This window comes from Gouania willdenowi, chromosome 24 (genome assembly GCF_900634775.1).
Source record: "Gouania willdenowi chromosome 24, fGouWil2.1, whole genome shotgun sequence".
Classification (NCBI taxonomy): Eukaryota; Metazoa; Chordata; class Actinopteri; order Blenniiformes; family Gobiesocidae; genus Gouania; species Gouania willdenowi.
In genome coordinates, this window is record NC_041066.1 from 20,867,614 (window position 1) to 20,894,303 (window position 26,690).

A 26,690-nucleotide genomic window follows, 5' to 3' on the forward strand; every position below is an offset into this window, starting at 1 on the left:
ATGTTTTTATCGGGAAAACAATATAGAGGTTTTGCATTGATCACTATACGTTGTTATCTTTCTTCAACTTTGACATTCTGCTTTTAAAATTTGTGTATTTGCCCAACTAATGCCTTTTTAGGAACCAAACAGGAAAATTCTTCCCTATTAACGATTGCTAAACTAAGATTTAGTTAACTTTAGCATAAAATCCTAGCAAATATTCCTAATAATCTCTTTGTCGTCTGCAGTTTTCATTCCTTGCACTGATCCCATGTCGGACGCCATGATGATAATGATCGAGGATTTTGCCTGCAGCAGCTGACCAGAGATGCTAATCGCGGAAAGATATTCTCCTGCGAAAATTTCCATAAATAACAAAGATGGCGACTTTTGCGGTTTTAGTAGTCTACGCATGCGTGGAAGTTACCAAATGTAGTAATACATGTATATCAGCAGTTTATTTCAATTTGTATTACGTTATTATGATTAAATGTAGGCTATTTTGTGGTTGTTGTTCATAGGGTGTGTTTTTATGTTGTTTTGTCAGTTTGTTGCCCGCAGTTACGGTACTTTGTGTCTATTAGTCTATCTATGATTGGAGGGTGTCGGTGAGGCCAGCCATAGTCTGACTGTGCAGAGCAGCGACCGGACGGCGGAGGGGGAGGCGGGCGGTGCAGGCGGTGCTTTGGGAAGGACGGAGGGGAATGCAGCCTGTGTCCCGTTTATGGAGCAAAGCAGGAACAAGGCTTTTCCTCTTGACGTAAAAAGCAGCTCTTCTGTAACCACTCGGACGGACTCGGCCCGTGTGGACAGCTTTGTTTTCGGACTGTCGGGACTCGTGGCCTCTGGGACGTATGGAAGTCTGAGGGAAAAGTAAAAGAGACGTTTTGAGGACGAAGGATGGGATTTAAAGAACAGTTGTGAACGCCGTGACATTAATTCAGCTGGATAAAAAAGAGGAATACTGTCGAAACTTGGCTGAGTTCACCTTGACTTTAACACTGTGCTTGTTTCATGTCAGCTCCGTGGAATGAAAAGGGCAATTATGGCATTTGGGAGCGTAGAAAAGTAGCGTTAGCTCTGTGGGGCTAGCAGGAAAAGCTAAGCTAGCTGGCTGCTAACTAAGCCCGTGTCGCCCTTCCGTTCGTGGAGCAGAGGAGGGGCGCCGGGGGTTTTGTGGCATTGCAGATTTGCCTTTGCGTTTTTTGGGGATTTTCTTCTTGTGACAATGGTGAATACTAATAATTATCTACTACACCAACGACCCACGAAGGCCTGGTGATTAAACCCAGGACAGCAGCTCGGGCACTGACGTTAGCACCAGCGGTTTGTGCTGGTGGTGACTACTAGCTTTTCCTCCTCTTCTCATGTGCCCCGTCGGGAGAGCCATTTAAACATATGGGGCATTTCTTGCACATCTTCCCTACATCCTAGATTCCAAAATCTCAGGTGGGAGATGATGATGATGATGATGATCGAGTGGTTTGTTTTAACATATTAGCCCCCCTCCTTCATAAAGTTTTATTGTTATATTTTTTTTTGACACATTCAAGGTGAGAGGACTTGTACATAGGCCCTTTAGCTACTAACAGAGGAGGTTGTTTCTGTTAATCCCCCCCCTCCATCATCACCACGACTTCAGGAAGCTACAAGCAGAAGTAAACATGTCTGGAGAGGTGCGTTTGAAGAAGCTGGAGAAGCTGATCCTGGATGGACCAGCTCAGTCCAATGGCCAGTGCCTGAGTGTGGAAACCCTGCTGGATATCCTGGTGTGCCTCTACGATGAGTGCAACAATTCCCCCCTCAGAAGAGAGAAGAACATCCTGGAGTTTCTGGATTGGAGTGAGTATTATTATTATTATTATTATACTATATGACAATGGTTCTCAATCTCAACCTTTTCACCCGCTGATCCCTAAAATAAAGGTGCCAGAAACTTCATTTATTTATTTATAGTACATAGTCATCTTAAAGATGTAAATCATTGTTGTTTTAATCAGAAATAAAATAAGTTAAAAGTCACTGGAAAAGGTGGCGAGATGGGATTTTAAAAATCACAGAAATTTGTTTGAAAGTGGCAAATTAGAGTGGCCAAAAACCGACAGAAAAAGTGGCAAAAAAATGGTTCAATATTGGCTTAAAAGTGGCAGAAATGTCAAATAACTGGCATGAGAAATTGTGATTGTTGTTAAGTTGGCAAAACAAGCATGAAATATTGTGAAAAGAGGTTAAAAGTGACGATAAATGGGTCAACATGTGCAACATTAGGTGCAAAAAGTGGTGGAAAAGACATTTGATGGCGAAGTGGTGGAAATGGGAGTAATGTAGCAAAAATGCATTAAAATTAGAAAAATTATGGCAAGAAAAAGTGGTGAAAATAGGCTAAAATATTGCAATATTGGTGTAGTTGCAGAAATGGGCTCAAATGAAAAAACATTTTTTGTTTTTGTTTTTTGAAGGCATCTGGCGACCCCTTCCCAGTGTTTTGGGACCCCAAATGGGGTCCCCAGACACTGGGATGGGTCCTATAGTTTAAACCGACAAATAACAGGCATGACAAATTGCGAATGTGGTTAAGTTGTCAAAATGAGCATGAAATATGGTGAATAGAGGTTAAAAGTGACAATAAATGGGTCAACATATGCAACATTAGGTGGGTAAAGTGGTGGAAAGGGTTTATAAATGCTAAGTGTCTTGAAAGTGGAAAAAAATTGTAGAAAAGGCACTGAAATTTGATGAAGTGGCAGAAATGGGAGTAACGTAGCAAAATTCTTTAAAAGGAGCAAAAATATGGCAAAAAGTGATGAAATTTGGTTAAAATATGGCAAGTTTGGTGTAGTTGCAGAAAAAGGGTAAAAAATAAGCAAAAATTGGATAAAAAAAAAAAATCTTAGTTTCTAGAAGGCATCTGGTGACACCCCTCCCAGTGTCTCACGACCCCAAATGGGGTCCTGACCCCAAGGTTGAGAACCCCTGATATATGGCACAAATTTCTCTTGTTTTGGTCCTTCAAACTCCACTTGTTTTTTGCTAGGATGATTAGCTCGCTGCTATCCATGGTGGCCCTCCCTTTTCCATCACATTCCTTTTATAGTAGCAGTGGGTCTCAGTTTGCCTTTCTCTTATACGCACACGAACGCTCCCTTCAAACTAAGAGCACGTTTGATTCACTGTAATTAGGTGTTTTACGTTATATGGGAAAGTATATCAAGGGACAACATGTTTGGGATTAGAGGAATTAAGACAGCGGCCCTTGATGATCAGAAACACATGTTGTAAACTGAAGTGGCCTCATGTGAAATCAAATGCTCTGGGCAGTTAAGACAATACAGGGTTTAATATAAATCCAAAAAGGCTCCATTAAAGATACAAAAAATGCTGTTTTTCGTCAGTAAAGTGCATTCCTTTGTGTCACAGCGCTAACTCTTTCCTGGCGTGTGTCACTTTGTGTTTTCTCTCTAGAAAACTTGTTGATATGTACAGTACGGCAGAAATAATTTTCTGTAGGTTTTTTTTTTTTTTTTTTTGCATCTGGATAAGAATCCAGGTTAGAAACGACAAAGCACAAGAAGGTAGAGGACCACACATATACACACACACTCGCAATCATTTGTGCAGAAAGGCTGTGTGTGACATTGGGGTTAGGTTGGTGCATGAAGCAGGAATGTGAACAACTCACCTTTTTTTTTTTTCTATCAGGCGCAGAGGCCCCAGCTTGCTGCCGGAGCATGCCTCTGGCTGGCCTGCATGCTCATTTAAAGCTCTCAGATACTTTGCAGTAGCACAATCTCAACCTTTGCCATATTGAAATATACATTTATTGATATTGCATGCATTGTATTGGATGCTATTTAGCCTTATATCCTGGTGTGTTTGTAGAGACTCTTATTTTCTGTTTGAAAATTTCCTCAATTCAGTGTCAGAACTTTATCCAATTCTGTCGGTTTTACCAATTTTCGTTTTGTTTCAATTTCATGTTCTTTGCGATGGGTGTAAAAAAAAAAAAAAAAAAAAAAAATTCACAGCACGATTATCATATAGATGAAAAAAATGTCCAAATTGATTTTTTTCGTGTTCTTCATGTTGTTTAACAGAAAAAACATTTAATTGCGCTAACATATGCCTAGCACATAAACTCCCAGTACTTGGTGTCAGTGAACCACATCACAACTCACTACTCAATGCATTTTAGCTTGGAAGTTGATTGAACTTTATTGTCATAAAACATACTGGGAACCTTTATAGATGTATGTGGGCACTTAAAAAAATAATAATTTAAGAACCTATCAGAATGTCTTGTTGAAGCAACAGTTAAACTTCTAAAAACATAAACATACTACTTATTTTTGATATTGGTACTTGAATTACAGTTGGTTACCATTTACTTGTTCTCGCCAGTTTAAAAAAAGAAATAAATTGTATTTCATACCATTTTGTACTTGTAAAGGTGAAATTTGTAATTGATGATATTGCGATGTACATTGCATTGTTTAGTATCGGGATATATCGTATCGTCAGATTCATGGCAATGCGCACACCTTGTCTTTGCCTACTTTAATAATTTTACTGGCTATTAAACTTCATGAAATTGTACCAAACATGCTAAATAGGGTTAATGGAGTTAGCGGCTGTTATGAATTCTATATTCAAATGCATCAGATGATTTACGGAAGATAGGAGGGTTACGCTGAAATCCGCGAGGGCGTCATTAGCCGCAATGCTAGTCCCCCAGCCACCAGTTTAACGGGAAAAATACCATGCAAATGCGTGATTATGGCCCCAAACATTTTTTGAAAAGTATTTAATTAATATGCCACTCTCACGTCTTGCATGAAATCCCACCCAGCCGCGTAATTGGAAGTGTAATCCTTCTGCCGTTACGTTTCGCCAGGTAAAATGATCACCAGTTCAGCAAATACACCATCAGCTAAACCTGCATCTGTGCCAGTGCCTTTTCAGATCTAAACAGTCATAAAAAACTGAACCACTCGAATTGTGATTTTTCTTTTCAAAATTTGATTTAATATTCAATATTTTTTCAAGGTCATCTTCTCATGTATTTTTCAATGAACACGAGCAATAAATCAATCCGTATTATAAAAAACAATATAAAAGAGATTTTGAACGTGATTATCATTGGACTTGGACCCGTTTGTTTGTACACTTTCTAGACTTTCAATCATCTTGTTTTCTGGTGATGAATAGCGTGATATTGATATTGTCCCAAAACATGCATGTTAGGCAATTCTGTGTCATGTTGGGGAAAGCAAGAAGGAGAAAGCCAAAAGGTAGAAAGTGATTTAGTTCTTGGTTTAAACTTTCCCATTCCCATAACATTCCCACCCTGTCAGAAAGAATGCAGTAACTTGCTTTGGTGTGCTTTGCAGAGTGGAAGTTTAAAAACCATACCCCTGCGCATGTAGAGCGTTTGGCTGTGTTTTGATATTTTCTGTCTAATCATTACCTGGAGAGGTGATGTTGTGACATTGTAGTTGAATTCCTACACTTTACGCAATAGAGGCCGAGTGCACATGGCCATCTGTGGATTATAGGAAACAGACCGCATCACAAAGATAGTGTTAACACAAACTCGAAACACAGTTTAATCTCCAATGCAGAAAAGTGGTTCAAGATGGGCTTTGTGAAACCTAAGACCTCCCAAGCCTGTATGTGATGGAGTCGTTAAGAGCCACCCAGAGGTCGTACATCTACAGAAAACAGGCCGTAGTTTCCCCAATGCCCCCATGTGCGTTCACTGCACTGCAAGTACAGCAAACATTGGTATTGGCATTGCTTTTTTTCTTGTTTTGTGACCTCATTTCAGCTGTAATAGAGTCCCTAACATGACCTGCAGCCACAGGGTAAATGAAGGGGAAAGTCCGCTGTATCCCGACTCCTCACCTTTACATATGCATATTTCTTTGTCACACACCTAGCTGGAAAAAATGTCATCAATGAGTTTATCCTTACCTCTCATTTTCTAGATTAATAGATAATAGATTAATCATTTCCTAAACATGGAGCTGTGTAATAAGTTTAAATTGTTCTGTCAGTTTCACAAGGAGTTAAAGGTGCAGTGACACCAGTGATGCACCGAAAAGTGACTTGACACTCAAGTTACCTCATATGTTTAAAAACACTGCAAATGTAAATTTTTCCTTTAATGAACACAAGAATGTCTTCAAATGAAACATTTTATTCAGGTAAATACATATTTTCACATCTTTTAATCATTAATATTGATTCATGCAATTGCAATACTTCAATTATAGAGAGGTTTGTACACATTCATAGACATAAATGCAACTAATAATTGGCATTTGGTTTTTTGGTTTTCAACCTTGGTTTTTTCAGTTTTGGCCAAGAATCTTCATTTTGGTGCATCCCTAAATCACATAATCATGGGTAATGGATATTGTTATCTCTACTAAGATGTAAATATTGGAAAAGTCACTGTCATGTAGACAAACACTGAACTCTTTGTTTTCAGTCAATCCAGTGACTAATTGTTTTACCAAGTTTTTGGAAACGCAAAGAGAAAAAGGAAAACCTGTCAAACTCAAGGAGAATCGTATCCCTGTTCCTTAGCTGAGGGGCAGCGCTGCAAACCCCTGCTTCACTGTAGAGAGGAAACCACATTCTCCTTTTTGAGTCCAAGGTGTGGTTATGTTTTTAATTTTTAAATGTGGAGCTAGGAAATCTAATGGGGAATGGCTACATGTTTACATTACCACAGCTATAGAAGGCACAACGTTCATGCTGCTTGTCCCACGTGTGCATGTCCACTCACTTTAACATGTATAATGTGGGTTGGTTAAGGTTTACCTATTGGAGCTTACATAGCGCTTAGACCTGAGTTTGTTCCTGTTGTTCTCATTATTGAACAAACCTGACATGCTGGCACAACATTCCAACCATTTTCATTGATTAAGTTTTAACATGTCACATATTTGTGCACTGGCACATTCACCAGGGTTGGGGTCAATTATAATTGTAATCATGTAATTGAAAATTAATTAAAATTATGGCGTAATTGTAATTTTAAAAAACTGTTGCTGACGTAATAGTAATTAATAAGTAATTGAGTTTGGATAATTGACTTTGTAATTGTAATTGCTATGAAAATTCTATAAAAATTGTCAATTATAATTTAACACTAAACTGGGGAACCATGTTTCAGTTCTATGCACAGTTTTACACATATGTAGTTAATTATTCAAATATGTTTCATATCAAGCTTTCCCATATTTTACCATTCAAAAAAAATATGAATCGAGGGGTATACTGACACAAAAAAGGCTCAGACTCCCACATCAAAAATATTAAAACTTATATTTTAATTGATTGGGAAGCCTAACAAGTTAACCAATTCATAGGAAATAAATTGAATGATAGATATTTGTTTTTAGTGTATTTTAAAGCTGATTTAGGACCTGTTATCATAAGAGACACTAACAGAAAGCTATCGCAAGAGGAAGGTTAACTTTTATTAGGTTATTTATTTCAGGCTTAATAATTGTGATTAATTGTCATTAAGAACACAATTGTAATTGACTTTTTGAGGATAAAAAATAATTGTACTTTAATTATAATTGGAAGAAATTGCTGGTAACTGTAATCGTAATTGAATTATAATTAAACATGGGTAATTGAAAACAGAATTTTAACTGAAAAATGTAATTAACCCAAACCCTCCACCATTCCAAAAACAAAGCAAGTCTCATAATTTGTGGCTTCATATGAAAGTGTTTAGACTAGTTAGTAAGCAGAATAAATGTGAGACACTCACACCCTGCATGAGCTGTCGTCTATCAGGACATCCTTGTCATTCTGCTCCTTCCTCTGGAGCTGTCCAGTCTCTGCACTGAGCTCGCACGGGAAACAGGAAGGAACCACAAGGACTCAGAGGGAGCTAGTCTGGACCCAGTGGGTACATGATGTCATAGGAGGAAGTGAGGCGGCGGTTTCGCATTGTGTCATTGTGTATTCCATGGCTTCGTTTTCTTCGTCCTAGTGTTTCTCTGTTGTTGGGATATTGCAAGGTCACACTATTTACTTCCTTTTACCATGGATTTCAATACACAGATAAGCAATGCTTGTTTGCTAGCTTAAAGACACTGATAAGCCATTTTGGTCTTATGGTGTATTTAATTTTTTCCATAGATGCACGCAAGCCAATTTATTCATTTTTGAATGTTTTCTACTTGGGGCTCTATATTTTGTGTAATTAACTCTCAACTTTTATTCCGGAGCCAAATACGGACCCGTTTGACCTCAAGTGGGCCGCAGTGGGGGAAAAAAGCGAAAATAGTTTTCGATTTCAATTTTGTAACCGATTTTTGTGTAATTTCGAGAAGTTTCGTGGAATTGTTTGTTAGAAATTTCAAGATTTATGGAAATATTGAGAGTTCTTACCACAATATGAATCTAAAAAATGCATTCTAGTGATATAAGCATGGGGAAAACTGCAAGCCCCTAAAAAATATTGGAGTTTCATTAAATTTGTGAATTTGAGATATCTAAAACTGAATTATTTGGTAATTTACACAATAATTATTGTTTTAGCATTTCTGTTGTCTCTTCTGGGCAGTGTTGGATGCTCTAAAAGGGCCAGATTTGGCCCCCGGGCCTTGAGTTTGACACAAGTGGCATAGAGGATTATTGATTTCATGAAGTGGGAGTGAATGGGAATGTGTGTGTTGCCCTGTGATGAACTGGCACCCCTGCTTTGCGGATTAAAAGACGAGTAAGTCATCATAGATGCATAGACCAACATTATGTGCTGGTAAAGTTTGGTGTGGAGCGGTTTGTGTTTGATCTGCGAAACAACAAAACTAACAAAAAAAACATTAATGCTTTATTATCAATTATTATATCATTTGTCAGTGTTTCACTTTCCCTTTAAAGGAGAGTGTCCTTGCCCAATTCCAAGTTTGGATAAATTCATTGGATTTTATCACTTGTATTCTGCCATCTTCAGTGAAAACATAAATTTTCGGAATTCCCCAAAATGCTTTTATTCAGATGGGCATTGTAACAAGGGGGAACTCCAAATCTGAGCGTGAGTTACAGTTTTGCAATAAAATTTTAGCCCTAAAGCCTGACGGCTTGCATTTTTATAATTTCTTTTTTTGTCATTTTAATGAAAGGGTTTTATTGTGCCTTGCTCTGATGTAAAGAACATTTTAAACCCATTTCTCCCAAATCATTTGGATTTGGATGGTGTACCAGTGAGGCACGATACATTATTCTGAAGACTAATCCATATTTCCAGTGTTTTCTCTTGATCTCTAAGGCAATAATTACCTGGACGTGTAAAGGGTAATGTAGTCGAGTGTGTTCAGTGGTATTTTCAGCTTCAGGGCATTAACAGATGGCCTCTTAAATCATTCATTTCACTTAGTAGTCGGAGAAATACCTACTGCTAATTGTGATGGGTCATCACAAAGTGGCAAGGGAAGTAAGTGTTGGCTTCCTTTCTCCGTCTCCCAGTGGTCTCACTGCAGCATGGGTCATTAGCCAGTCCCCCAGGACCCTCGTCATCTGGCAACAAATACCCCCCCCCCCCCCAAATTTTTTTCTTTATTCATTTTTCTACTTTCACTTGTACAGATCTACCGTAATTCCCTGTCTTTCTTCATTTCCATCTCCCTCCCCACAGTGTCTGTTAGCTGGCTTTGGCTGACCTCTGTGCTCAGCTGTCCATCATGTCAGTCTGTGTTTACTGACTAAATGAAAAAGAACCTGCTTCCCCAGCTGCATTTTGCTTGTGTTTCTCTTCTTGCTCTGAGTTTTATAATGATGGGGTGCCTTTTTCCTTCTGGACAGTAACCAAGTAGATTTCTTAAATTTGGCCTTTTTTTCTCCAAAATTTAAAGATCACATTTGAGGCTTAATTAACCAAAGTTTTTTTTTTAAACACACTGCAAAGTCAATGCAGTATTTGGGTTAAACATCAAGCTAACAAAACTAGAATAAATACTAAATTAACCAGAATCTTTGCATTTCCTGAAGACAATGCAAGTGAGGATGCAGGTGCTGGCCTGTGTTGTACTGCATTAGCTTAGCATTAGCCTAACATTAGCATTTTCTTATCAATAGCATTATCCTAGCATTAGTACTAACTTAGCATTGGCATAGCAGCATGAGCTTAACATTATCTTAGCATTAGCAATAACCTAGAATTAGCATAGCATTAGCTAGCTTTAACATTAGCCTAGCATTATTATTTTCCTAGCAATAGCATTATCCTAACATTAGCACTAACTTAGCATTAGCCAAGCAATAGCATTAACCTAGCATTAGCTAAGCATTAAACTAGCAATTGGTTAGCATTAGCAATAAGGGTGAAATGGGTTGGTCGTATTAGCTGAACATGTTAAAGGTTGAATAGTTTGTATTGTAATTTGTTCAGAGCTGAAAAGTCAATACAGTTTCACAAACAATGTAATAACTTCAAAAAGTTTAAAAGTACAAGTATACATTTTGGGAACTTTCCGAATGTTTTGATAGCTTATTTCGCAAAATCGGTCAAATGGTGTAGGAGGAGTTAATGACCGACAGAAGAAAAACATGGATATGCCTCCTCATTTTCTCACTAATTATGTAAAATATGATTGAATAAATGTTTGCGTCAAAGATATTGTTCTAACACACACATACAAATCTGCGATGATGCATAATATGTTGGTAGTTTTTAGGAAACATTATTTATTTTTAATTATTAAGTAAATGTGTAATGTTATCACATGTTGTGTATAATTGAAGTTAAAAGTCTGTCCGCGGACACCAAGATCACAACGAAGAGGTTTACCACATGCAAATATTATGATAATGACATGGAAAGTAATGTAAACAGTCCTCAATTTAACACTGACAGCAGCAGCATTGTTATCATATGTTTAGAAAAAATAAGTTTGTTTTTTAAATTTCATGTCAAAAACAAAAAACACTTTCAAACACTTGTTATTGATTACTTACTATTATATTTGACAATTTTTACCAGTTTGACTAATAGTTGTGTTGCACATAAGCATTGTGTTTTGTGTTCACTGATACTCTTGATGGGGAATGTAGTTCAATAAAACCTGTCAGTGTGGAAAAATCTTGGTATGTAACCACAATAAAATCTCAAGGATTAAAGTATTGTAGACCTTTTGGCTAGCATCCAAATTAAATGGTTTCCAAGTAAGTCGCATGTATACACCAGTTGTTTTTTAATGTAAAATATCCATAAAATATTGTGTTTTATAGATGGATTTCTCCTCATCCAAGAAATACATTTGAGAGTGTGAGACTGTTCCACCTCTTCTTCTACACCCCTCCCCCCTCACAGTTGTCTAACAGGATGCTTCTTTAAACATGCTGGAAAAAAGCCAGGTAGCCTGGCATGAAATCTTGTCTGTGGTGAAGTTGGGTGGTGCCAAACAAGATTTGATTCACTCCTTCTTGTCTTTTCTTAAAGCCAAGTTTCTTCAGGTATACAACAGTTGGTACATGGCAGAGGGCAACAGTTAATTCACTTGTTGCAGTATTGGTGCACAACAAGTCAATTCTTTAAGGTTTTTGCGAACGCCACAAATAAGTATTTACATGCCATCAAGTTAAAATATTTATTTGATAAAACTTTTAACGTATGCATGGTCTTCTTCTCATACAGATCTTGTAAACTGCAAACAAACAAAATGAATTCATTTTGGTTTGAATGGATGGAAGAACTCCCATTGGATTAATTTTAACCAGCTGACATGAGCCTCCTATTATCCTCAAATATTAATAACACGTTCTATCCTTGGGGTCAATCTGACCTCAGGGATATTTTCCTTCAGAAAATGATTGTCAGAAAATTGTAGACCAAGATTTCATAGTGGTAGTAGTAGGTCACACATACACACACAAACACACACACATAATCATGCCCTTGGTGTGGGAAAGCTATCATGAGAATATTGCCCCCCAACTCATGTCATGCATCAACTCAATATCAACAACTCTGCACCTGCAGGTGTAGGGGTGTAAGGTCAAACATGGGTCACACACAGGCGGACACATTTTACACAGCTTGATGAAATATGAAACAAAAAAATAAAGTTAAGTGCTTTTGAATGATAAACGTTGAATGGGGCCAAATTGACCCTAAGGATAATAGGAGGGTTAACAGTAATTTTAAAGCTAAAGTGTTGTTTAAAGCTCATGTTGGTTATTAAGTTTTAAACTCATTTATATGACCTTGTGTGATAATAAAGATGAAATACTATATTATTTTAAAATGCAATTCTCACCTAAACAAAAGGCTAAAAGCTGTGCTTTGAACATCCTGTGGCTACATTCTGCCCCCCTGCACATGCTTGGCCCCTGATGCCTTGAGCCCAGGGTGGAGCTCTTTGCTGAAAAAGCGCTGACTCAGGCCCCCAGCCACTCACAAACCGGGGCTGCCTGTGGAATTTGGAGCTGAGGTGCAATGTTGGAGAGAACAGCAGCTGTTTGGATGAGGCCAGGTCTGGCTCTTTGTCCATCTAGTCAGTGATCCCCGCCCACCCACGCTGAGAGCACACCCCCTTCATGTCAGTGTGCTCTCATTGTTGAGCACTGTGTCTGTCAGTCCGGTCGTCCCAATTACGTCTTCAATTATCCATGTTCAATTACAATTCAGTTACGATTGCAGTTACCAGCATTTTTTTTTTTCCACAATTAAATTACATTATTTTTTTTTTTTATCCTCAGAAAGTTATACTAAAGTTCAATTACAATTAATCACAATTACTGAGCTTGAAATAAATAACTTTATAAAAGTTACCCTTCATCTTGTGTTAGCTTTCTGTTAGCATCTCTAATGATAACGGGTCCTAAATCAGCTGTGAAATACACTCATAACAAATATCTATCATCTAATTTATTTCCTATCTATTGGTTACCTTGTTAGGCTTCCTAATCAATGAAAATATAGGTTTTAATATTTCTGGTGTGGACATCTGAGGCTTTTTTGTCAGTATACCCCTCGATTTCAAATGTTTTGAAATGGTAAAATGTGGGAAAGCTTGCTATGAAACATATTTAATAATTATTTACTACATATGTGTAGAACTGTGAATAGAACTGTAGCATTGTTCCCCAGTTTTGTGTTAAATTATAATTGACAATTCCCTTAGAATTTTCATGACAATTACAGTCAATTATCTGATCTCAATTTAATTACGATTATGACAGCGAAAGATTTTTTTTAAATTACAATTAAAATCACACCATATCTGTAATTAAATATCAATTACACAATTACAATTTTAATTGACCCCAATCCTGTCCCTCAGCCTTGATTGCTCGTAGCTTACGTTGATATTTGAACCTTAAAGCATTTTTCCTCTCAGTTCTTCCATCTCTTAGCCGTTTTATTTCTTGTTTGAAATCTCCATACAATCCTTCCCATTTCCCATCATCCCCGTCTTCTACTCTCCTCCCTCCCTCCCCCCTCCCTGACTGATGTATCCCACTTTTGCCTCGTGACAGAGCAGACTGGGTCACACTGTGTTTCTGAGTAGGGCATGCAACACAGGCTATGCTGCTTTGTGGTGTGTAGTTCTTCTGAGGCATTTTTGTCACATTGCATGCATTTTAGATACAGACTTGTGAAGAAGAAACATTGTCATTCTTGACATTGTGGTGCTGACTTGCATCTTTGCTGCAACTGTGCCCAAACTCAGACTTGTCAGAATTGTTAAAAGGGAGTTCAGTGTGAGATGTTAAGGGGTGGTATTTGCCCTCTTGAATGTGTTCAATGCTAAATAAGAACTTCACACTCCATAGACTGAATTAGCTGTGTTACAAGAAAGAAGGAGCAGTGCTGCAGCAGTCAAGCTACAAAAACTGTTTTTTTAATCTCAGGATCTGAATAACCTGCTCACAAGCAAGGCTCGGACCATAGAAATAAGTGTACCTACAACCTAAATATGTAAATATTTGTTTTTCTGTTTCCAATTTTCCTCAAATCTTTTTTTTTTATGCAGTATTTCCATTTCATTTCAGTTTCATCGGCTTTCTTTAATTAGACGTCATTCCTGGCTATTAAACTTCCAAAAAATCTTTCCAAACACGCCGAATAAGGTTAATTGAGTGAACTATTTTTAATTGTATGTCTATGCTACCATTGGGCCAGGATAATGTCAAGCTAAAATCACGAGGGATGACAGTGTGATTTTGCGCTACACTTCCTATAGACATTCACCCCATCTGTCGGTGTTTACAGGGAGAAATATTGTGGAAAATAAAATGCATGATCAGAGGTGAAAGTAATTGATTACAAGTACTCACATTACTGTAATTGAGTTGCTTTTATGGGTACTTGTATTTTTTAGAGTATATTTCTAAATCAGTAATTTTGCTTGTACTTAAGAAGTAAAGTAATTTGTTACATTTCTAAACCCAACCGTTACTAAACAATTTTTTTTTGTGATTGTTTAAATTTTGGTTTCATAGAATATATAACATCAAATATAATCCATATATTCTGTCGTGATGTTTCTGACCAACACCCAGGTTGGTGTTTTTTTCTTAAACAGCCTTGAGACATTGTTGGCTAATATTTGTCAATACTAATAATATTAAGACTCAACGCGTGAAGGTACTGAAGGTACAAAAAGCTAGTACCAGGACAATATCATTGAATCGTGATTCAGTTGAATGGTTTTAACAGGATAAGAAGAGCAGTGTGAGAAATGAGTGAGTAAATACAGATTAGGGGAATATGCGGTGCATTCTCTCTGTTCCTCCACCTCAGTGCTGCTGACTCGTCTTACATAACTTTAACTTTAGCTTGCATTGCATGTGGTGAACTTGACAATGACCTCACCTATTTTTAGGCCTATCTATTTGTCTGCATTGGTTGATGCGTGTCTTTCTTTTTTCGCATGCATTGTTGTGACCCCTCGACTTCATTTTGGACTTGAATGTTTGCTAGTGATGAAAAATCGCAGGTTATGAGAAACAAGTACACATTATAGAGCAGAGATGGGTAACTTTTATCACAGCAGGGCCACAATAATGTGATTGTATCTGATCTGAGGGCCACATTATCAACATTCATGCCAAGTCAGGAATAAACAAAAGGTTTCTGAGTGTTTTTGTTATAATTTTGCGTGTCTTTATTGTTGCTTTGTGTTTTTGTATTAATGTTTTGTATCTTTGTTGTTTTATGTTTTTGGAATGATTTTTTTGGATTTTTTCTTGTTGTTCATATATTTCCTTATTTTTTTTAATTTGCTTTTGTTTTTGTTTTCTGTTTTTTTTTTTTTTTGAGTCATTAAGTGTGTTTTGTTGTTGGTATTATCTATTATTATAAGTAAGTTTGTGTATTTTGTAGCTGTCTTCTGTGTTTTGTGATTAATTTTCTGCATTTCTTTTGTTGTTGTGTTTTTTGGAGCCTTTTTTGTATTTTTGTTATCGTAATGATTGTTTTTGGAGTAATTTTGTGTATTTTTACAGCTTTTTATGTGTACAGTATTGCTTTGTCATTTTGTGTCATTTTGTGTGTTTTGCATGTACTTTGGGGGGCCACACAACATTAGGCTGAGGGCCACTGGTTGCCCATCTCTGTTATAGAGGGAGACTCCAATGCTCTTAGTTTGGTTTTAAGCTCAGGCATTTTCTACTCTCTTTGCAACGTGTTCTTTTAAGGCTCATTTCTGATTGATAAAACTTAAATTATCTGCGTGTAAATAGTGTTTTTGAAACATCTCGGTATCCTTCAGCAAGTTTCACACGGATCTCCCACCTATGCCCATTGCCCGGCTGTCCCCATCCTGTGTCCCCCTCCTGAGAAGACTCTGGTGGAAATCCTGTGGTCAGCCCGATTGTCATCTCAATTGTTTTTCACTCAGCAGTCCCTGTTGTTCACCTCTATATATAGAGAACTGCCTCACACAGTTTCCTCCCTCTACTCAAGGTCAAAGTACAGACACAACTCTTTGACGTGAGGCTGATGTGAGTAAATCTCATCAACCCTCCAAATCCAATTTTTACTCCCTCAGGCACTAGAAACAAGACTGATAAGTGCTGTGGTTACTTTATTTATATTTTCCCCTTCCTGTTTATTGACCACTGGTATTTTATAGTGGTGAGACGAGTAGAGGTTATGGGTAACATCAGAGGTATGACCTGATTTATTTTAGTTTTTTTAAAAACATTAATATTGCTCAGCTGCTCCTTTTTGCGTGAATAAGTAATGAGGAACTGATGTTATTAATGCAATTGTATTTATTCTTTAATATATGAAAAAAATGATGGAAACCATTTTGAACACAATATAGTCACATTTGTGTAGGTATAAATTACTTTTTTCAGCATAGTATTTTTTTTGTTTTTAAAATAAATAAAGACTACTCAAAATTAAATATGTCTTATTCACTAGTTACTTTCTAATGTTGCATAGGTAATTTGCAGTCAGGATATTCCACTTTTCCCTTTATTTTTGTTAATTTAAAAATGTTTCTTTAGTGCTGAGGAGCTTTTTGTTGTTTTTGGGGAGGATGCTTTATTTGTTATTTGTGTTTATTTTTACCTATTCATTATTTAATGAGTTTGAGTCATTTTGTGGACATTTAGCTCTTGTTTTTTTTCTAATATGTATAGTTTTTTGGAATAAGCAACTGTCACTTGTACCTTCAGACTTCTTTGTGGGGATTTTTCAGTTTTTTATGATGTCTTTCTCTTTCTCAAATTTAGCAATAAATATTGGTTTTAATGAAATCTAGTATTTTCTTTTCTTCCTTTTTTTTCAGATTGTTGTTTTTCTGCAATGGATTAAATATGCTCCAGATGTTTTAAGGCTACGCTAATGTGACATGTGAGTCATTCGTGTCTAAAAAGGCTTTTTTTAAACTTGTAATAAACAAACAAAAATCAATTAAAGACGGGGACAAACTGACACAAAATTTGACAAACTCATTAGTTTTTAGTAATAACAGACTCCAGTCCTTTTCCAGTTCTACCCCTTTGCTTCAAAACCAGACAAAGTTCAATCAGTGGTTAATCGGCCAGTTGAAGAAGGTGCTGTTTGTCCCATCACAAAGGTGTCCCGAGTCCTCGTCAAAACAACGGGCCGTCCCCTTCACAGCCACCCACGCTGACTCAATCTGCTTATCAGTGAGGTCATTAGCCTTGTAACTGTTATCTAGGTGTCTGCCTGCCCTGCTGTGGCATGGTCACTGTTTGTTCCTACAGCTCATGAGGAGGACATGAGTTCCCTGCTGGGTTAACTCTTGTTTGGATCACTTATTAAGTGCATCAGGAAACCTTTTGAAGCATTAGCATACTACTGCTACTGTACTTATTTGCATTGTACACATTTCTTTAATACAGATATGGTGTTATGTTTTGTAGAAACGTATTTGTTTGGTGTGAAAGTAACGAATTACAAGTTCACATGGCTTTAATTGAGTTGTTTGTATAGGTACTAGTATTTTTTTTTAAATCAGTAGTTTTTCTTTTACTAAAGTACATTTTAAAAGAAGTAATTTCTTACATATCAACACCCAACAGTTACTGAGTAAATTTCATTTTTTTGTGAAACTACAAAAAAACAAAACGACCAGAAAAAAATCAAATGGATTAAACGTAATGGACAGCACCAGAACAGCATTGAATGCCAGTTATTTCAGCTTGATAATTTTGTTGTTTTTAATTGAATTTATTGGTGTTATTTTATTTAAAAAAGAAATGTATATTTTGACAAACCTTTTATTTTTGACAGATGCCTTTTTGGAAAATAAATGAAGTTCCAGTTGTGCAAGATTTCATCTCTTCCTTTTTAAGTTTATACATCATGAGTTGTTTACTGTATGCAAGGGAACCGTTGCAAGATTTATTACATAAATATATATATATATATATATAAACATGGGGGGTGGAAGTAACCAGTAACTTTTGATTTGAGTACTGATTGATTGAGCTACTTTTTACTTGTACTTGAGTATAATTTAAATCAAGTGATATCAGTATTCTTTACACCTGTGGATATCACACACTAACCTACAGAAGCTCAGCTAATAATCTACTTGCCTACAGATCAAACCTCATTCTTCCTTTTTGCGATCACATGCCTACCGTTCTCCTGCCCTGAACACGTAACGTGCCCCAACACGCCCAGCAGTTGCCAAATGCAGATTTTCAGAATGCTTTTGGTTACAAACTTCAGCACCGAAACTTTTCTTCTGTAGGGTTTATAATCGGTCACCGAAAGGGACTTTTTTTCTGGTGTACTGATTGTTTATCGGGAAACGTACATTGTGCATGGCTGCAGCAGAGTGAGACATGTAAATAGATGTAGTCCCGCCTTTTTTTTGTTCCCTTTTAATCATTGTAAGCACAGAAAGTTCAAGTTTCTTTTCTGGTTTTTCAAGAGATGTTTGTTGACACACTACCTAATTATTTTTTTTAGCTTAATGTGTGGCAAACACCCCAACAAGAGAAATAGGCTAAAATTTGAACTGTGTAAATGTTATAGCATTATTAGCAATAAATTCCCATTCCTGGATCCATTATTCTATCCATGCATCTGCGTCGCTTGCTTCTATTGTTCTCCCAATTCAGGTTACATTTTATGGGATAAAGTTGATTCCTTAAGTCATCCGTTTATTACTAATATTCCTTGAAGTAAATTACCTACATACTTAAACTCTTCTTTATTGTAATCCAGTTTTGCCATCTCTATCAAAATTCCCTTTGCTTCACTATTCAGGGGTATGCTGGATTTAATATTTTCTGTATCAAAACATGGGGTGTCCCGATAAAACCTTTTCCCTTCCAATACCGATATTACAGTCTTGTTATTGGCTGATACTGATATCGACGCGAATGATACAAACTTTTAATATGTTGTAATGTAGAATGTTAGAAAAGGCTTAAACAAGTGATATTTGTCAAACACAAAACAATAGTCAGCAACCGTACATATGAGAAAAACTAACCCATCTATTGCTAACCAATGGGTTGTACATTTTAACCTTAAACATGAGAATATTCTACAATTCAATAAAATAAATACAAAATAAATGGGAAGTCCTTGAAAAATAACCTCAATAAACCCAATGAAAAGAATATATATTGTACCAGAGGTTTTTTTAGATGCAGGCCGGTATAATTCAATACTCGTTTTTGCTGATATCACACCGATATCTATATCATATCGGGACACCCTTAATCAAAACATCCCATCCGAATCTTTCCACTAAATCAATGACCAACTTAGAATAATCAGCTTATGTGTTAATGGTACACATGTTGTTTTTTTTTCCTTTGTCATCTCTCTGCTTCAATCCACAACGTGGAATTTATTCTGGATAAATTGGAGTTAATGTCTTCACCACTGCCCTATTTCTTAAAGCTCGTTTAAAGCTCCCAATAAATGGAGAAGAAGTGGAAGTGCTCATTTTGGTGGATCCATTTATAGTAGGGGTGGTCCCAGTGGGAATTAAATCCTTAAATGGTGCAATGTCAGTGCTGGGCCGTACCAGTCGAGCTGCTACAGAGAGCTGTAACACAGAAACAAGCCCTCTCATTTTCCACAGCTGCTGACATCCAGAGAGGATGAAAAAACTGTCCGTGCGAGAATGAGCCCAGAAAAGGCAATAGGAAAGTTGTGCTATAATATCTGTCAGTGTTGTGACATGTTGGTGCTGGAGAACCACAAGCTATAAAGTCTTACTTTTGTTTAGGTGACTGGTGACTTTAATTGAGCCGCTGGAAGTTGATGTGACTTTAAAGCATGGCTACATTCTTGCGTTTGCATCGTGCCAACTGGGATTTGTATGCACTCTGGATTAGACATCATTGTCTTGGATTCCTAAACATTCTGAAAACACATGCCAGAATTCCCTACGATTTTCCACAATAGCTACTGCTGTAGCTATTGTGTTTTCCAAGTCTGTGAAGACGGGCGAAACACGTGACTTGACTAATTGTAAATTCGTTCCTTTTAAAACACTAACATCCCAAATTTGTACTAAATTATAATGTGTCCAAAGTAATTATTTATATTTACCTTTAAAATGTATTATATGTTTTTACTTGTGTAACTTTTGTCCTTTGCAAAGACCCCAGACATACCAAACATTATTGGGATGAGAAACAACAAAATTCTAACCTTACATATCAAATATTGGAGAGAGATTCTGCAAGAAAAAATTCTACATAATAATACGCATCTTTTACTTGTAGTTGTGATAGTTGTTGAACTTACTAACATACCTAAACAAACAAGCTAATATTGGCTCGGCTTTTTGTGTTTGTTTTTGATATGAAAGTTTAATACAAGTTTAAATGGACTGCACTTTTGGTATATTGAGTCAAAAATAACTCTTGTTAGGGCTCAAAGTGCAATTTTTTTGTATATGCATTCAGTCAAAATACCGCACTAAAGAAATGTGAATCATCCTTAAATTTAAATCTTTTAAAAATTAAATACATAATAATAAATCATATACAATAAAATTTGGCACCACTTTTCCACTGAAGATTTTTTTTGTTTAGAATGAACTCTTTAATAAATTGAAACAAAAACAGCAAATATTAAAGGATATTTGACATACTGCACATATTAAGACATAAACCTTTTTTCTGAGCAATATATGATCACAATTTACCACCCTTTGCTCTTGATACATAAAAATGTAAATTTTATTAACTCTGGCTTTTAATTAACATAGAAATTCCTAGTTTTAAGCATCTATGTACACTAAAAACTGATCCAAGTGTTGATACGGGCATCATGTGACCCAAATCATCTTATGCAACTTTATAAGAGTGAGCGCTACTCCTCATAACTTGCATCCTGCCCTCCTGATGTCAGTACTAAGTGGAAGAACAATGCAGCACCTGGTGTTTCCTCCATCAACAAAGTGGCAGACGTTGGGGAAACCCTGCACAGCCCGGGCACCCTTGGCCAGCCTGTGTTTCTTTCACATTGGCTCTTTATCTGTAGATGGTATGTAGAGGCTTTGTTGACACAGAGTTGTGTACATCAACCTGTTTGCCATGTGGGCTGAACAGGTCAATGTGCGGGCCCAGGGATTTCTTTGAAGTACAAGGAAAGGCCAGCTTCCTGTCAAGCTGGCAGAAAGTCATGTAGCCCAGTTCCCCCCAAGGCAGCGTCTCTCAAGTTGCAGGCCTCTATTTTTTATATACTGGCTGCTCCAAGTCTTTGAGCTTCAACACATTCTGCTTCTGATCTATTGTTTTGTCAAGCTCTGCTTCCCATCCTTTTCTTCAGTGTTGGTGGTTTCTTAATATTTTGGGAACATCCTGTTTGTGCATTTAATTCTGTGGGCCAACGATGGTTTAGTTTGGGGCCTCAGGCGATTCCTTCCCTCTTATTAGGCATAAAAATAAAATCAGACTCAAGCAATAAAAACATTCAAGGGTTGGTGTGGGGGGTGAAGTAAGTGTTAAGATGTTAGAGTTAGAAATGAATGAAAAGGCATGAAGAGATGGAAAAGGGTGAATTGAGTAAGGGTGGTATGGAAAGGAAACGGCACTGAGGGGAAATTTGAGGTTGTTTTGTGGCGGAACATTGGGGGTTGGGACGGTTACACCAGACAGACAGCACTGGGAATTCTGGTGTCGCTGATGTGCAGCCTAGCATTAAATACAATTTAATGCTCTAGAGCATGTTTATGTGCAAGGAAACTGATTCCCATTTTTGTTTTTTCCAAGTCCTTATCAATGATTTAATGACATCTCCATATCCGTTTGGTTAGCAAACATTCATCATACATGGCAGACTACATGTTGGGGGTACAGTGAGTGCCCGAGCCGTCACCTCGAGGTATCCAAACAGCTGTGCATGTGTCAAAGGGGGAAAAGCGCGACGCCTTCCTCCCCGGTTCCCATCTGTTGGAAGAACCTCGGCGTGTGACTTTAAAGGGCATGGTTCTATTTCCATCTGTAATTTGGATAATTTACTGCTTCTTTTCGGCGACCTCCAAGCCAATTGCTCCACAGCTCCATGCTCTTAAAGAGCTCCTGGCGTTGAGCCACTTTCCCTTTTAAGGATTAGTTTATTTAAGTCTGCCTAAATTCATCCTTTGGTGACCTTTTGCTGTTTGTTCAGTATTTGCGCAACTCTATTTATTTTAGTCTTAAAAGTTATTTAGCGATACTAATAATAGCCAGTGTAGCATCAGTGGAACAAAATTTCAGGAAATGGAATTTTTAGAATTTGAAACTTACATATTTAAATTTTGAAATCTTGGAACTTGTGCACCAAAATATGCATGTGACATTTGGTGCACACTGACTTTTAGAGTTTCCCCAAATGGTGAAACGGCAGCGTAAAACATTAAAGCCAAAACTAGCCAGAAACTTGTGTCTTATAACCATGTCAGTCTTCAAAAAAATATTTGGCAAAGACCTGAGAACAAGTGGCAAATACCCCCAAATGGTGGAAATGTTAGCATTAAAGTTAATTATCAGGTATCATGCACATATTTCAGAGGTCTCAACATAAATTTAAATTGAACAATAATTGCAAAATGAGGGATAATCTATATCTAATACCAAACAGTAACTTGACTACATTTTAATAATAATTAACTAAAACAAAATTGCGTTTTATCATTTAGTATTGTAAAGACAATATATGTTGTGAAACGTGGTACAGGATGTTTATTTATTAATTAGTTAAAACCTAAATGGTTATTGTGTTATATTTTGGTTCAGTCAAATACATATATTTATTTTTTTAAAGATTAATTAATGACCATCCCTTTGTTTGAAGAATAAAACAATGTTTTGATTAATTACTTTTAATTAGATTTTTTTTCAATGAATAAAAACTGTTCACCCCTTTTGTGTGTTTTTAATGTTTACTTATTTATTAATGCTTTCAGTTGATGTGTTTTTTGGAGTGATTTATGTAGTTGTCGCTCTCTGAGTGTTTTCTTTATTCAGGTTACAGGGTAGCAAAACACCCAGCCTGCTTGGAGGTGTGGTTGTTGCTCGGCCACACCTCCCCCTCAAGCGCTCAGCTTTTTGAGATGCCTAAAAAGCCACACTCTGGTCTCTTCCCCTCCTGTCTTTTACTTTCTATCTCTTCTTGTCCCACACTGGATTTCCCTCTCCCCTCCGTCTCCCATGTCTCCCTTTTGCGAGCAGCATTTTTGTGTCATTACCTCACTCGTTATGGGTTCCAGATGTTCCTTAGTCCCACTTTTGAATTGGGGATGGGATAGGACGGAGTGTGGTGGTGGGGTGAAAGGGTTGGACACTTACTGTAAATGGCTCAACTGCTGACTGGATAGATGTGTGTGCGTGTGTGTGTGTGTGTGTTTCCCCTCTCCTCCCAGTCTGATTCAACATCAGTATCCAAATTTGGCAGACTTTTGTCAACATCATGATACTCATTAAAGTAGTAGTTGGTGTACATCCATACTATTCATTGATGGTGACAGGAAAACAAGCCTCGGTTGCAGAGCTGCTGGTTCAGGCTGAGATTGTTCAGTCTGGATATGTACAAGTAAACAAAGCGGTTAAAATGCTCTAGGACAGGGGTTCTCAATCTTTGGGTTGGGTCGCCAAACACTGGGAGGGGGTCACCAGATGCCTTCAAGAAACTAAAAATATTTTTTTAACAATTTTAGCCCATTTTGGCTTATTTTTACCCTTTTTCTGAAACTACACCAAACTTGCCATTTTTAACCTATTTTCATCACTTTTTCTTGCCATATTTTTGCTCCTTTTAATACTTTTTTGCTACATTGCTCTCATTTCTGTCACTTTTTCATCACATTTTTTCCAAGTTCATGACATTTTTGCCACTTTCCACCACTTTTCCCACATAATGTTGCATATGTTGACCCATTATTGTCACTTTTAACTTCTTTAAACCTTATTTCATGCTTACTTTTGCCAATATAACCACATTCACGAATTGTCTTGCCCGTTGTTTGCTAGTTTGAACAAAGTGTTCAATTTCTGCCACTTATAAGCCAATATTGACACTATCAATCCTTTTTACCACTTTTTCTGTCTGTTTTTGGCCACTCTAAATTGAAACTTTTAACCAATTTCTGTGGTCTTTAAAATCCCATTTCATCACCTTTTTCACCATTTCTGCTCACTTGTAACCCATTTTATTCCTGATTAAAACAAGGGTTTACATCTTTAAGATGACTATATACTATGGCACAATTAACAATAATAAAATTCCTTCATAACAGTGGATATTATTCAGATCACTAAATAAATGTGGTTATCACAGATTCATAGAACAATGAACCATAATTTTGTTGACTTTTTGCTGATCTTCAATGCTGATATCTGTGCTCTAGGATTCACCTGTGAACGCACCCTAAAAAAATAAGATGTTATTATATGTATTGATGCAATGATTACTTACTGAGATGAATTCAGCACAAAATAAACTGGATACGCCCACATCTGACTCATGCACTGTGCACATACTGGGATTTTACTTGTCATGCTTTAGACACATAATCACTCCCCGAGTTCTGCGTTTCTGAACACGCCCTTAAAACCCAACATGGAAAAGAAAACGCCCAGTGTGAGGCTTTTTGTGTGCACCAAGCCTGTCGCTTACTGTGCGTACACCATATGCTCACCTGTAGTTTACAAACTTCACACGTTACATGTCTCCTGCGCAAAAAAAGTCATCATGTCGTGCAAATGGGGACAGGTTCCATGAGCACATAATATTTTGGGTTAAACCAGTCTGGCTGTGTGGATAAGGTCGCGTCTCTCGTGTTTTTCCAGTTTTTCGACATCCTAAGGCCTATCACTGAATGTGTGTGTGGGAGCAAATGCATGCGTGTGTTTTTGGAGTGTGCAAGGCAAGCGTTCCTGTATCCTCCAGCGTACGTGTGTCATTGTTTGTTTGTGGAGCAATGTCTTCTCCACAAAGCACATTTAATTGAGACTGACATGTCATGTTTTTTTTAATCTGGCCCCACTTGCCCTAACGTATTACAAAATTCCACTAAACAATGAGCCCCAGTCATGCTAAAGCATGGGTAGTCACCTTCTCAAGGGTTGCTATGGGTTCCTACAGTAAAGTGTCTTAGCAACGGTTGCTATGTTTAGGGCTACCTGTATATTTAGGCAGTGAGTTGAGTTGTATGACCAAACTTTGTGGTTTTTTTCCTTCCAAAGATGTATTGAAACCTTGGAGTATTTCTCAGAGTGGTCTATGATTCATACAAGCAATTAAATATAAGTTTTTACTCCTACTTATGATAGATCCTACTATGAGGATTTGGGTCATTGATTTTTTTTTATTCACATCCCATTTTTATTGACATGTTTGCGTTTGATTTAGATAATAAATCAAAATCCAAAATATGTTTGTGTAACAAAACTGCTGTCATCTCAAAACAGACATTGGAAATTATTATCATCATATCTAAAGTAAAGTATATAATATGCTGTTCTGAACCAACTGTTTTACCCATTCAAAAACAAGTTTTTAGTCTTAAAAAAGTTTGTTAAAAATGTATGCACCAGGTTGGGAAAAAGTACGCACACAAGATTACACGAAGAATATAGTGAATAACTTAAATTTAGACTTTGCAAAATAAATGAAAATGTAATGTGAAAGTCAAAATCAATGCAGCACAGGTCAAATGTTGGTGACCTGTTTTGGCTCGGTAAACATAACAATGTTTCGTCAGCAATACTGAGCTCATCCATTTTTCACCATCCTGTAACTTGAGATATTTCAGATCATTTGCTTAATAAACATTTAGTAAAAATACAGAAAAGAAAAAGATATGCAGAATCATCTTCTCATGTACTGTGTATGCACATTGCTGATGTGCTGTCATGATGACCTTTTTAAAACAAAAAAATTGCCATTAATTTGTATTAAATATTAACTATTTATGTGCAGCTGTGGGAAAACTTTAGTGTGCAAAAAACATCAAATTTTCTTGAGAAGATAACGTATTTTGTCAGGTGTAGTGGTTTCAAAGTTTGTAAATCAAATGACTTGATAAGCTTGAATGTTGACTTAATAGTTAAATTGTTTAATTAGCATAGCTTAATAGTTGATTCTCTTTTGTGGTGAAATGTTTTGCATCAACTTCAATCGAAGAAGCGTTACTTAGTATATTTAAGTGTGGTAAACTTCTAGTGTAAAGTTAAAAAAGAAAGGAAACAAAGTTCCCTTAAATGTAGTTTTTAAAGGGATCCTCCACTGTTTTTACAAATGTGGCCTAAAACCTTAGAAATGTCCTTTTTAGAAGATCTTTGCCCTACAAAACACATTATTTTGCACCTTATTCATTTTATTAACTTTTAAAACTGGGACTTCTTTACCTTGTATTGTAGTCGTGTTGAAATGACGCCATTGGTGACGTAAAGCGCCCCTTTTAGTCCATTGAGTTCGATGGGAGGTGAAGCATTCAGGATCATTGAGCAGCTTCTTCAGTCAAAATGACAACTTGTGCTGCTTTGGGTTGCTCTAAAAACAGTAGAACTTTAAAAAAGTTGATGTAAATCTCTTTTGTTTACTGAAATTTGATAAACAAAATCCTGTTTGCCTGTATTTACATTCACGGAGCTTTTCTTTTTTTTTTTGGCACCAGTATTTTATTTATCAAATTTTAGTAAACAAGAGGTTTACATCAACTTTTTTTATTTTTTACTGATATTTAGAGCAACCCAAAGCAGCACAAGTAAAAAAAAAAAAAAAAAAAAAAAAAAAAGCT

At 36.8% G+C, this 26,690-nt stretch overlaps 1 protein-coding gene across 6 annotated transcripts in view; it reads left to right on the top strand.

Moving 5' to 3' along the window:
• Window positions 1-632: 632 nt before the first annotated feature.
• Window positions 633-26,690, top strand: part of cdc42bpab (CDC42 binding protein kinase alpha (DMPK-like) b) — an 81,753-nt gene continuing 55,695 nt past the window's right edge. For all 6 annotated transcript variants that reach the window (XM_028439216.1, XM_028439221.1, XM_028439217.1 and 3 more), the window contains exon 1: window positions 633-1,824. In XM_028439216.1, the coding sequence (XP_028295017.1) occupies window positions 1,647-1,824 (178 nt within the window). In that variant the 5' untranslated portion in view covers window positions 633-1,646. The remainder of the gene's footprint in view (window positions 1,825-26,690) is intronic.